The sequence below is a fragment of the Salvelinus namaycush genome, chromosome 24, assembly GCF_016432855.1.
Source record: "Salvelinus namaycush isolate Seneca chromosome 24, SaNama_1.0, whole genome shotgun sequence".
Classification (NCBI taxonomy): domain Eukaryota; kingdom Metazoa; phylum Chordata; class Actinopteri; order Salmoniformes; family Salmonidae; genus Salvelinus; species Salvelinus namaycush.
Genome location: NC_052330.1, coordinates 6,692,999 through 6,705,806, shown reverse-complemented (window position 1 = coordinate 6,705,806; position 12,808 = coordinate 6,692,999). Strand labels below are relative to the sequence as shown.

Below are 12,808 nucleotides of genomic sequence, written 5' to 3'. Positions count from 1 at the left end.
CATATGTAATCATGTAGTAACCAAAAAAGTCTTAAGCAAATCAAAATATATTTTATATTTGAGATTCTTCAAATCGCCACCCTTTGCATTGATGACCGCTTTGCATACTCTTGGCATTCTCTCAACCAGCTTCACCTGGAATGCTTTGCCAACAGTCTTGAAGAAGTTCCCAAATATGCTGAGCACTTGTTGGCTACTTTTCCTTCACTCTGTGGTCCGACTCATCCCAAACCATCTCAATTTGGTTGAGGTCGGGGGATTGTGGAGGCCAGGTCATCTGATGCAGCACTCCATCACTCTCCTTCTTGGTAAAATAGCCCTTACACAGCCTAGAGGTATGTTGGGTCATTGTCCCGTTGAAAAACAAATGATAGTCCCACTAAGCCCAAACCAGATGGGATGGCATATCACTGCAGAATGCTGTGGTAGCCATGCTGGTTAAGTGTGCGTTAAATTCTAAATAAATCACAGACGGTGTCACCAACAAAGCACCCCCACAACATAACACCTTCTCCTCCATGCTTTATGGTGGGAAATACACATGCGGAGATCATCCATTCACCCACACCGCGTCTCACAAAGACACGGTGGTTGGAACCAAAAATCTCCAATTCGGAATCCAGACCAAAGGACAAATTTCCACCTGTCTAATGTCCATTGCAACACTTTTTTGGTTACTTTATGATTCCAGACCTTATTTTCATTGACATTTGTCAATAAAACTCATGAATGCAACTGTTTAGGCCAAATGTTGTGTTGTACTTGTAGCCCTGGTTGTCCTGAAAAGAACATGGTATACAACTTCAATGTGAGGCTAAATCTAAGGGCAGAGCAAGCAGATGAATGAGGTAGTGAATTTCAGCTTTTTCACTGTGCGAATCCCTGGGACCAACTGGGTTGGACAGACAGCAATGAGAGAGAGAGAGAGAGAGAGAGAGAGAGAGAGAGAGAGAGAGAGAGAAAGAGAGAGAGAGAGAGAGAGAGAGCGAGAGAGAGAGAGAGACAGCGTCAGCCATCTTGTTTTCCTATAGCTGTTTTAGTCAGCTCAGCTCCATCCCTCTGGATGCTGGAGATCATGTTGTGTGCTTGTGTTTTGGCTGGCGGTCAAGCTGTTTGCCCCGGATCGCTGCCACAATAACACAGCTACTGTATCACACCCAGTGGTGCTCACCTAGTTCTTTACCTGCCACTGTGGCCCATTTCCAATGGAATGGACATTGAAGTAGCGTCGGAGCTGACATAAAGCAGAACCACTAGGCTATATTAGACTTTTTCTGGCAAGAGTCACACATGCAATGCAGTAGGAAGGAGCAAAAGAGGATTCTTAAACTGAGAACATCTCATCCCTTTTGCCTTTTCCACTAAATCCTTCCCTTTTACATTCATAAAAAATGCCAAGAGCTTGATGTTAGCCAGCCTTCCTTCTCCAGGCTTTGGACAATGGTGCATATTTGACTGGACCTTGACTTGGTGTGACTGGGAATGGGCCATGGTCCTTGAACGTGTCTGAGCCTGTCATGGAGGTTGGCCGACTGGGGGAGGCCCGGGCCCCTGCTGGCCGACTTTCTTCTCTCCTGAGGGGACGTGGAGGAGTCGCAGAGTCTCTGAGTTAGTTAGTTTGCTGACACAGCATCTGGGACTCTCTCTGCTTTCACTCACGCCGCCAAGCCGACACACACTGATCACTTTGTGCTGGGCTCCACTGGAAGCCTAGGGACTCAACCACTGGGAAGAACCTATGGTATGTTTCAATTCCCAACTGAAAATAGTGGAATTACTGGATTTGGTGTGTTGGAATTTCTCCCACTGTAACAATGTTGTGTGAATTCCTAAAACAAAACTGAACCGTAGTGATATATTGTAGAAAGCACGTACTGTAATGATGAATATGTACAGTATCTAGCTGCAAGTCCTTATAAACAGAGCAAAATCCAATAATGTTGGTCCCAGTGAGGTAGTGGGGATTTGGAGTAATGTTGACCAGGGGAGTCCATGTTGTGATTATTTGTCAGGCCCTATGCCTGGACACCCTTAAGGGGTAATGGACCCTCGCCTTACGTCCCAAATGGCACCCTTGTGCACTGTATAGGAAGTAGGGTGCCATTTTGGCCGTACCCTAGGCCTGCCTATGGGGGTGGCCGTTTCTGCGGAGCGTCCAGCTTGGCCAGCAACACACTCCAGCACAGCTCCAGTCCCTATTGGTGGAAAAGGATGACTTCTGACTTGGAGTTTGCCTCACACTGAGGCGGTAAATCGACGGAGCACACTGTACGTTTTCCCCCCACTAATTTAATATTTCGATGTGGTAGGAGGAGGACAGAATAATTGTAAGAAAACAAATGAAAAAAGGAAAAGTGGTGAGATAATGAATGTCAAAGACAGAGGAGGCGAATGGAAAGTGTTACCTGGGAAAATACTTCAAAGCTGTGTAAACGCTGGCCGCCTCCATACTGAGCACTCACCATCCACTTTCATCAGGGCGTGGTGATGATTAGGAGCCAAGGCTGTGCCGGGAATCAAAAAGAACCAAAGCGAGGCATGGAAATTGAATCAAAAACGAGCATAAAGGAGGTTGCAGGCCAAGGCAAGAGGTGGTTTTCTCTTACTGGGACTCAGGCTCTGTAGTTATATAGTTGTCTTCCTTTAGGATAGATAGCACCTTAGAATCCCCCCTCTCAGTGAGCTGAATGTTTCCTCCCTCCCCTATCTGGCATTTGTCAGAGTTTATAAAGGATTCAAGCTGCTGTTCTCTGATCCTCAGGGATGTCGTTAAGACAAACATGCAGTGGGCAGACTGCACTTCAGGACCTGCGCTCTCCCTTCTATTGGACCAGGGTCTAAAGAATATGAAAGCAAGGTTCAAACTTCAAACATTAAGCTCCAGCTTGTTTTGACTGTGGTACTGAACTTTTAGGCTCTTTTGGCTTAATATCAGTGCTGGATACAAATGCACGGCAGATTTCTCCGCAGGATAGAGTTTTGTCTTGAGTGTAGGACGTTGCAACGTGCTTGATATGTCAAGGCTATTTAGATTTTCAAAGGCCTGAACAAAATCAATGCCGCCTGGTGTTGGAAGGCTACAGTGTGTGAAGATAAACTAGAACAGAACAATAGTGTATATATTTTGTTACGTTTCAACAATTGACTCATTTGATTGTCTTAACAACGTTATTCATTGTTATGCAGGCAGCCGTAAAATCACATAGTTGTTTGATTCAGAAAATATTCCAAGCCAAAATAGTGGATCGTTTTTAGAGAGAAATGTGTGTTTAAAAGAAAGAGAGTTGAATGTACTGTGGTTTTGTTCAGTTTTTCCTTATAATAGGGTTGAGTGGGTTTCAGGCCGGGCCGCCGAGCGCCAGATTCTCTGCGAGAGCCGCCTGTGGTTTGATATTTAGAAAACCTCCAGACTCCCTCCCAGACATTGAACGTGAGAGCTAATGGCAGTGGCTGCTGCTGTGCCTCTGTGGTGGAGACGGAGAGCCTGCCCATGTGGACTGAGGCAGTACATGTCCAGTAAAATGAAGGAAATTAGATTTTAGCCGGGGCTGGAATGGGTTGCTTCAGAGGAATATTATGTTTGATAGATTCTTTTTGGCGTGGCAGTTGGAAAGACTTTTCCTGAAATCAGACGCAGCTTACTTGTTGATCTATAAAATTAAACAGATGCTTAAAGTTAACATCTCTCCCTGTACAATTTTTTGTCAGGAAAAAAACCCCAAATCTTTCTTTCCCCCCCTGAAGTATAACAGTACTTCCATATGTTTGTCTTTCAATATGAAAGAGGACACATGTTCACATGTTGATTTGATGGGGCACCGGACGTTTGCATTTATCGGTTAGCTTGTCTGGCTTTAGTGGTAAGATGAGAAAACGACAAAAGGTAATGGTTTAAGTCAGTATCTGCTCGATGTACTCGTGGTGGCATGGTTAGATTGGTCACGTGTCTTACCAGTAAATATCCACCAGTAGTCCTGCTCTGGGCTACCCTAAAACGATTAAGAGAGTCTGTCTCGGATCCACCACACTATGAACCCGAACACAGGTTTTGATGATTCATGAAAATGTCATCTTGTATCTGGAGAGTAATACTGGCTGTGGTCCACTATAATCAGTTGACTGTGCAGTACACTATCCATTACAATCCCAATATGTCCATTGGCAGAAAGTGAAGTGTTGTATGTCTAATGGCTACTCTCTGTTACATTGTAGTTACATTGTTTAGTTAGATCACTCGACCAGACATTTTTCATTATTATCATAAACAGACAGAGTTTGTACTACTATGCAATGTTTTACCTCTATTCAACTCATGACCAATGTGGTGAGTTTGTTTTGCATCGCTCGGGTTCCCAGGGTCGGTGAGCTATTGCCCTTGGGAGCAAACTCCGCCCGGCAGTGGCACAGAGTGATGCAAAACGAATGCGCCAAATGTAACATATACAATGGCGATGCAGATTGTCACCGCCATTCACAAACCCCAGTCATGTCTATAGTCCCTATAGACTGCTGGCTCTGTGTAGCATAAGCTCCATGTGTCTTTTTGCAGTAACATGAGCCATATGCACAGGAAATTAGTTTTGGTCTTGTTTAATGAAACAAATCTATATGTTAAGGCGAACAGGCTTCCCTTGTCTGCTTCATCAGTTAGGAACAGTGGTGAGAACCCACAACATGACCATGCTCTCGCATAGTCATGTCAGTGTCCTCCCTCCCTCCATCACTCTCTCCATCCATCCAGTATATGAAGCAGATGTGCACTGTTGACCTTTAGTTTATTGGGAGTCTCCTATAAGTCAGCCCATATGTCACAGGTCCAGTCGCAGTGCGAGGCATGTTTGTAATCCGAGATAGATATGTGGTATCTCTGCTGATCTTTTGTCTTTATAGATGTGACTAGCTGTTCAACTATGCTGTCCTCTGGACACGGGTTTCAATGCTTTCCATTTTGAGTAGTCCAATTGGCCAGATGCAGTCAGACAAAATGGATGCTTAGATACAGCTGGGCTGTGGGGATTTGTCAAAGGCACTGTGTTGTTTGCAAAAGTGCATAATGTTTATGGTTCTAAGCACCCTTTTTACTTGTTTACGCAAGATGATTTAGAGTTGAGCATTTTCTCTTCCTTTACTGAGAAGTGCATAAGGGCCTATCCAGATAGTGTGTTGGAACGTTCATTGACTATCATTAACCAAACATTGTATCCTGTATCCTCTCCCAAATCATCACCCAGAAATCTGATCTCTTTTCCTTTGTTTCAGAACTGGGTTCCCCCAAGGACCTTGTCACCAGCGACGTAACGGACACCAGCTTTGCTGCGTCCTGGACGGCTGCCCCTGGAAACGTGAAGATGTACAGGATCCGCTGGAAGTCGTTGTACAGTGACGAGTCAGGGGAGAAGACGGTCCCTGGAGATGTCACCAACACTGTCCTGGATGGTCTGACACCTGAGACCCTCTACCAGGTGTCTGTCGTGGCCTCCTACGGCAGAGGAGACGGGGACCCACTGACTGGACAGGAGACCACCGATGGTAAGACTTATTACACATCATCCTCCGTTCATTCTGTCTGTGGACAGGGAAAGCTCTCAGTGTTGGACGTCAGAGGTGGACACAATGGCCGTATCCCAAACTGCAACCTATTCCCCATATAGTGGAACACTTTTGACCAAGGCCCATATGGCTCTGGTCAAAAGTAGTTCACTAAGTAAGTAATAGGGTGTCATTTGGGACACAATCAATGTCTCATCACTGCTATGGATTACCAAAGTAATGAGTCACGGAAGTGGTGTTAGTTGTGACGGTTTGGATGTATCCATGAAGCATTTTGTAGATCTGTCGAACGGTTTGAAACTCTCCCTGGGCCATCACATATATTTTCATACAATTGCACTATGCCAGTCCCTAGATTGAGATTTTTTTTTAAACAAATTGATAAAATATGAAAATATTCCATTCCAGTGCTCATCATCCTCACTCTCTGGAACTCTTTTGTCTTGGTGTCGGGTATTTTGGAAAAATATCATTTCTAAACTGTGGTTTGCAGTGGAAAGCTGAGGTGGTGACAGTTATTATGCATTATGTGTTCTAGAATCTAAGATAACCTTACTTTTGTGGAGGGGATTTTTTTGTTAAATGATGCATTTGTTGGCACATGGTGTAATGTGTCCTGTATACTGCCGTTAGGGTGCGTGGGAGCAGTATTTAGACACACTATCAAATCCACCACACATCCCTATATCCTACACATGGGAAATCACATTGATGGAAATGTCCTCAAACAATTGAGGAACCAGTGAGATGGTTTGATTAGACATTTCTAGATATGGAAAGTAATTAGTTTATTGACTCTGGCAGGCCAAGTCAAGCATATTTTGAACAGTAAATAACCTTGAGACATTCTCAGGAGACCTCACCTTTCATATCTGTGCTTACCTCATTACGTTCGCACAGCGGAACCAATGGATCTCCGGTAACGGGGTTACAGGTTCATTCAGGTCAATCAACACATTGAGAAGTTGGAGGTCATGTTTTTTCCGCCAATAACAATCCTCCCAGTGAATGAATGAAGACTAGTGGTCTGCCTTTTTTTCCTGGGATAATTAACTGTTTGGAAGGATTGCCTTTGGTTTGACTATTCTTGCGTGCCGAAATGGTGGAACAAATGGACCTTATTACATGGTCTATGGAGCTTAGCTTCATTCACAATAGGGGAAAGGGAAAGTTAAAGGTCCAATGCAGCTGTTTTTTTTCAAAATATCAATTTATTTCTGGGTAACACTTAAGTACCTTACTGTGATTGTTTTCAATTAAAATGGTAAAAAAGAAACAAAAATAGCTTCTTAGCGAAGAGCAATTTCTCAAGACAGAATTTTGCTAGGACTGTCTGGTAGCGGTCTGAGTGAAGGGTCCTAATTGGATGAGCCTAATGGGAGGGATATGTTACCTGAAAACTAGCTGTTATTGGCAGAGAGGTTCGAAACTGTTTATTATTGGTCTATTGACTTATACCGCCTGGTGATGTCGCCAGGCAGGCCAAAACTCCATCCCACCAAAATAGGTTGACATTTCTGGCGGCCTTTTCAAACTTACTCTAAAAGGGCATTATCATAATTTAAAAAACTTCACATTATTATTCCAACCTCATAGTGTGCAAATATACAGTTGAAGTCTGAAGTTTACATGCACCTTAGCCAAATACATTTAAACTCAGTTTTTCACAATTCCTGACATTTAATCTGAGTAAAAATGCCCTGTCTTAGGTCAGTTAGGATCACCACTTTATTTTAAGAATGTGAAATGTCAGAATAATAGTAGAGAAAATTATTTATTTCAGCTTTTATTTCTTTCATCACATTCCCAGTGGGTCAGAAGTTTACATACACTCAATTATTATTTGGTAGCATTGCCTTTAAATTGTTTAATTTGGGTCAAACATTTCGGGTAGCCTTCCACAAGCTTCCCAGAATAAGTTGGGTGAATTTTGGCCCATTCCTCCTGACAGAGCTGGTGTAACTGAATCAGGTTTGTAGGTCTCCTTGCTCGCACACGCTTTTTCAGTTCTGCCCACAAATGTTCTATAGGATTGAGGTCAGGGCTTTGTGATGGCCACTCCAATAACTTGACTTTGTTGTCCTTAAGCCATTTTGCCACAACTTTGGAAGTATGCTTGGGGTCATTGTTTATTTGGAAGACCCATTTGCGACCAAGCTTTAGCTTCCTGACTGGTGTCTTGAGATGTTGCTTCAAAATATCCACATAATCTTCCTCCCTCATGATGCCATCTATTTTGTGAAGTGCACCAGTCCCTCCTGCAGCAAAGCACCCCCACAACATGATGCTGCTACCCCCGTGCTTCACGATTGGGATGGTGTTCTTCGTCTTGCAAGCTTCCCCCTTTTTCCTCCAAACATAATGATGGTCATTATGGCCAAACAGTTCTAATTTTGTTTAATCAGACCAGAGGACATTTCTCCAAAAAGTATGATCTTTGTCCCCATGTGCAGTTGCAAACCATAGTCTGGCTTTTTTTATGGCAGTTTTGGAGCAGTGGCTTCTTCCTTGCTGAGTGGCCTTTCAGGTTATGTCGATATAGGACTCGTTTTACTGTGGATATAGATACTTTTTTACCTGGTTCCTCCAGCATCTTCACAAGGGCCTTTGCTGTTGTTCTGGGATTGATTTGCACTTTTCGCACCAAAGTACATTCATCTCTAGGAGACAGAATGCGTCTCCTTCCTGAGCGGTATGATGGCTGCATGGTCCCATGGTGTTTATACTTGCGTACTATTGTTTGTACAGATGAACGTGGTACCTTCAGGCATTTGGTACCTTCTTGCTCCCAAGGATGAACCAGACTTGTGGAGGTCTACAAATTTTTTTCTGAGGTCTTGGCTGATTTCTTTTGATTTTCCCATGATGTCAAGCAAAGACGCACTGAGTTTGAAGGTGGGCCTTGAAATACATCCACAGGTACACCTCCAATTGACTTAAATGATGTCAATTAGCCGAACAGAAGTTTCTAAAGCCATGCGATCATTTCTGGAATTTTCCAAGGTGTTTAAAGGCACAGTCAACTTAGTGTATGTAAACTTCTGACGCACGGGAATTGTGATACAGTGAATTATAAGTGAAATAATCTGTCTGTAAACCATTGTTGTATAAATGACTTGGTTCATGCACAAAGTAGATGTCCTGACTGACTTGCCAAAACTATATTTTGTTAACAAGTAATTTGTGGAGTGGTTGAAAAAACGAGTTTTAATGACTCCAACCTAATTGTATGTAAACTTCTGACTTCAACTGTATCTAAAACACAGGAAATCACGTTTTTGACTTCACTGGGCCTTTAAGATAAACAGATTTTTCTCAACATCCTCGCTACGAATCGAACATTCTCCTCCTCTCTGTCCTCAGTGTCTGCTGCTGCGAAGGCTCTGACTGTGTCCGATGAGACCGAGCGAAGCATGAAGATAACGTGGATGGCGGCACCGGGGAAAGTCATCAACTACCGAGTGACATACGTACCCACCGATGGCGGCAAAGAGATGTTCGCCAAGGTTCCTGGCACCTCCACCTCCACTGTGCTGAAGCGACTGACGCCCATGACCACTTATGACATCACGGTGCACCCCATCTACAAGCGGGGAGAAGGAAAAGCAAGGCAAGGAGTAGGAACGACACGTACGTTGGTCCATAATTCAACCCCATGAGATGAGAGACAGTAGGGTGCAGTGGGAAACACTGTGGGTGTGGGGCAGGTATCTTTCACTAAGGACACCTCAGAGACTTGGTTAATACACACATATATTTAACACACAAAGTTTTAAAAAAGTATAAAAAAATATATATATGAGAGAGAGAGAGAGAGAGAGAGAGAGAGAGAGAGAGAGAGAGAGAGAGAGAGAGAGAGAGAGAGAGAGAGAGAGAGAGAGAGAGAGAGAGAGAGAGAGAGAGAGAGAGAGAGAGAGAGAGAGAGAGAGAGAGAGAGAGAGAGAGAGAGAGAGAGAGAGAGAGAGAGAGAGAGAGAGAGAGAGAGAGAGAGAGAGAGAGAGAGAGAGATCTTACCACTTACTAACACATGGAATGTCATTGGGTTCTTAGACGCCGGAATGGCACCATATTCCCTTTGTAGTGCACTACTGTTGACGTGCATATGGCTCTGGTCAAAAGTAGTACGCTATATAGGGCATAGGATGCCATTTGGGACGCATGCTGGGACTCAAGACTTGTATTATGGACTAATGAGAAACTGACTGGAATGTGGGTTGGCTGATCCCATTGAAAAATGGCTAGCTTTGCCAAAGATGAAGTTACGATCTCTCTTCATGAGTTTGAACTGATATGTTTGCTCTGTTTGTCCCCTTGTAGTATCACCTTACAAAGCTCCCAGAAACCTGAAGACCTCAGACCCTGGCAAGACCAGCTTCAGAGTCTCCTGGGATGCAGCCCCTGGAGATGTGCGTGGCTACAAGGTCACATTCCACCCCAGTGGCAATGATATCGACCTGGGAGAGCTGCAGGTTGGGCCCTATGACAACACTGTGGTGTTAGAGGAGCTCAGGTGAGAGACAGGAAGTTATAACCTCAGACAGGAAGTCTTCTGCCTTGTGACATTACCTGCGTCCCAAATAGCACCCTATTCCATATGGTGCACTACTATTGACTATAGTCATTTGAATCTCATCTCTCCATCTCATCAGGGCCGGAACCAAGTATTCTGTAGCAGTGTTTGGAATGTTTGATGGAGGCCATTCTGCTGCACTGGCTGGAGAGGAGAAGACTACCCTCTCTGATGCACCCGATGTCCCATTGGAACCTTGGAACGGTAAAACCTTACAATACCATAACGTAACCGACGACCGACAAAACAGACATTTGTTGCATCCTAAAGGGCACCTCATTTCCTAGCTTTGACCAGAGCAGTGCACTATATAGGGAAAAGGGCGCCGTACTGGAGGCAGCCACAGAACAACCACTCAGATAGAAACACAGACCAAACCACAGACACACAGTGTCCCAGCCACAGCCCATCTCTGTTCCCATCCTCGTTAGTAGAGCAGAGGAACGGCTTTCCCACTGCGAGTTACAGTATGACGCTAATCATCCCATTATAGGGAATTATGTGTCTGTCTAAACTAATCCACATCACAAACACATTGGAATAAAGCATCACATCACACTGCCATCAATTCTAATGAGTACTAATCACTTATAGCTGTTTGGCTCCAATGGCCTTTTTTCTGCCTCATATCATGTTAAAGGCACTTTCAAAAATCCCCCTATGATTCGGATCCTGGAGCGTTTGGTACCCTGATGGCGCTTTAAAGCATTTGCGAAACGCGATCGAACACTGGCTGAAACGAATCCTGGACCTGCGTGAGTAGGTGGTCCAAGATCCAGGACCAGAGTACCAGGTACTGTGACGCGGCAGCGCGAGTCGGGTGGAACTTTTTTGCCCGTTATAAACAAGCTAGCTCGCCAACGTCATGGAGAATGTGCGTCTTGCTAATCGCACGAGAAACAATTATTTTTCTGGTCTCTTCAAAGCAAAACATATTCTGTAGAATTCTCACAAACGCTCCAGGTAACTGAACCAGGGTACCAAATTTCATATGGTACATATGATACTCATCACGCATGGTGATAAGCAAGACATTATGATATTTTTAGGATGAATTAATTATGGGTGATATGTCTTGACCTCCTTTTTCTTGCAGTGCCACTGTGTGATGACTTACACTCCCCCACAACTCCAAACGTTCAGCATGCCAAACATGTTTGTGTATCTTTTGCCACAAACCAATATTTCTCATCACTGTGCCCAATTGACCCAGCAGCCATATTGTTTCTTCCTTAATCCTTCCTGACATGCAAAAGTTCATATTTCTCATTTTTACTTCGCAAAAAAAAGTTAGTAATGGAAAAAAAACGTTTCTCTGCTTTTAATTAGAGATGTTTTACAACCAGGAGAGTATGCAGTGCACCCGGGCTGCCGCGGAACACAGCTCTATGCAGCTAGGAAAATGTTTCTCATAAAAGACCCTAAGAGAGCTGCTGACCTTGGCCCGAAATTCCTCTCAGTAATGGGGAGCAGACACACTGACACACAGTGACACAGTGCCCACCGCACCGATCAGAGCAGAGCTAGGGACGTTCCAGTCCACCATGACAAGACTTAAGTCGTTAATACGTCTCTACAGCGTCTTACTGTCTCAGTTGATGACAGGTGGTTTTGATGGGGAATGTCTCATAGACTTACATTGAGCTTACAAGCGTTTTGTTTACCCGCGTTGTGTAACTCAAACAAACTGCTTCCATATATAACCAGATACACATTTTACGAGGGGCTATCCCCCACACATCGTCAAGCACCTGTTTCTCCATGCTGCAGTAAAGAAAGTGGGTAAATGTTTGTCTCCTCTAACCTGTTTTCAATTGCAGATACAGCGGGCAGATTGCATAGCTCCGTGTCTGAACGCCTCTGGGTCCTTTCGCTCGGCTGCAGGGCGAGCGAGCAACCACCCTTTCACCTCCACAGGTGTCGAGTAGCGAGCACAGCCGGAATGTGCGATAACTCGGGGAGAGGAGTCTCTCGTATATCGTCTGTGAGCTGGTTGCTCTTGTTGTTCAGAGGCAGGGGACAAACCCAACGACAGAAACCCCACGAGCATCCCGAAGAGCCGCAGGCCACAAAAGGCCTTTTGGATATACACAGAAAAAAAGAGGGGGGAAAAGAAGATGGACCCCCCCAGGGGAAAGAAAATAGTTGATGCCCCCCCCGCAAGAGAAAAATACTGCTGCAAAACGTGTTGAAGCAATAGATAGTTTATTGTAGAAACATTATTGTATAGTACGTATAGTTTTTGAGTATAGTTATTGTGATATTTGTAATGCCTTTCTGCCTCCTGCTTGTTGATGTCTGTATTTGGTGTGTGTATTTTGCCTGTGCATGTCTGTCTGAAACTGTTTAAAAAATATATATATTCTATTGTTCTTTGGCACCCCTCTCCTCGTCCCTTCCTACACACATCCTCTCTACTGTCACACTACATGGACTGTACTAAGTGGTCACATCCGAGGGGTGTCTATGGTATCAGGCCTCCCTTTCACCGCCCTCTCCTCCACCCCTTACAGAAGCCAAGTGTAAGAGCCAGGCCAAGGCTGACATCATCCTGCTGGTCGATGGCTCATGGAGTATTGGCCGTCTGAACTTCAAAACCATCCGCGCCTTCATCGCTCGCATCGTTGGTGTCTTTGACATCGGCCCTGATAGAGTCATGATCGGTAATCTTTCTTTTGATCAAATCCC

General features: G+C 44.4%; 1 protein-coding gene across 1 annotated transcript in view; it reads left to right on the top strand.

Moving 5' to 3' along the window:
- Window positions 1–12,808, top strand: part of LOC120019258 (collagen alpha-1(XII) chain-like) — an 89,041-nt gene that overhangs the window by 15,084 nt on the left and 61,149 nt on the right. The window contains exons 13-17 of the mRNA XM_038962573.1: window positions 5,260–5,529; window positions 8,914–9,180; window positions 9,868–10,060; window positions 10,200–10,324; window positions 12,637–12,783. Of these exons, the coding sequence (XP_038818501.1) occupies window positions 5,260–5,529; window positions 8,914–9,180; window positions 9,868–10,060; window positions 10,200–10,324; window positions 12,637–12,783 (1,002 nt within the window). The remainder of the gene's footprint in view (window positions 1–5,259; window positions 5,530–8,913; window positions 9,181–9,867; window positions 10,061–10,199; window positions 10,325–12,636; window positions 12,784–12,808) is intronic.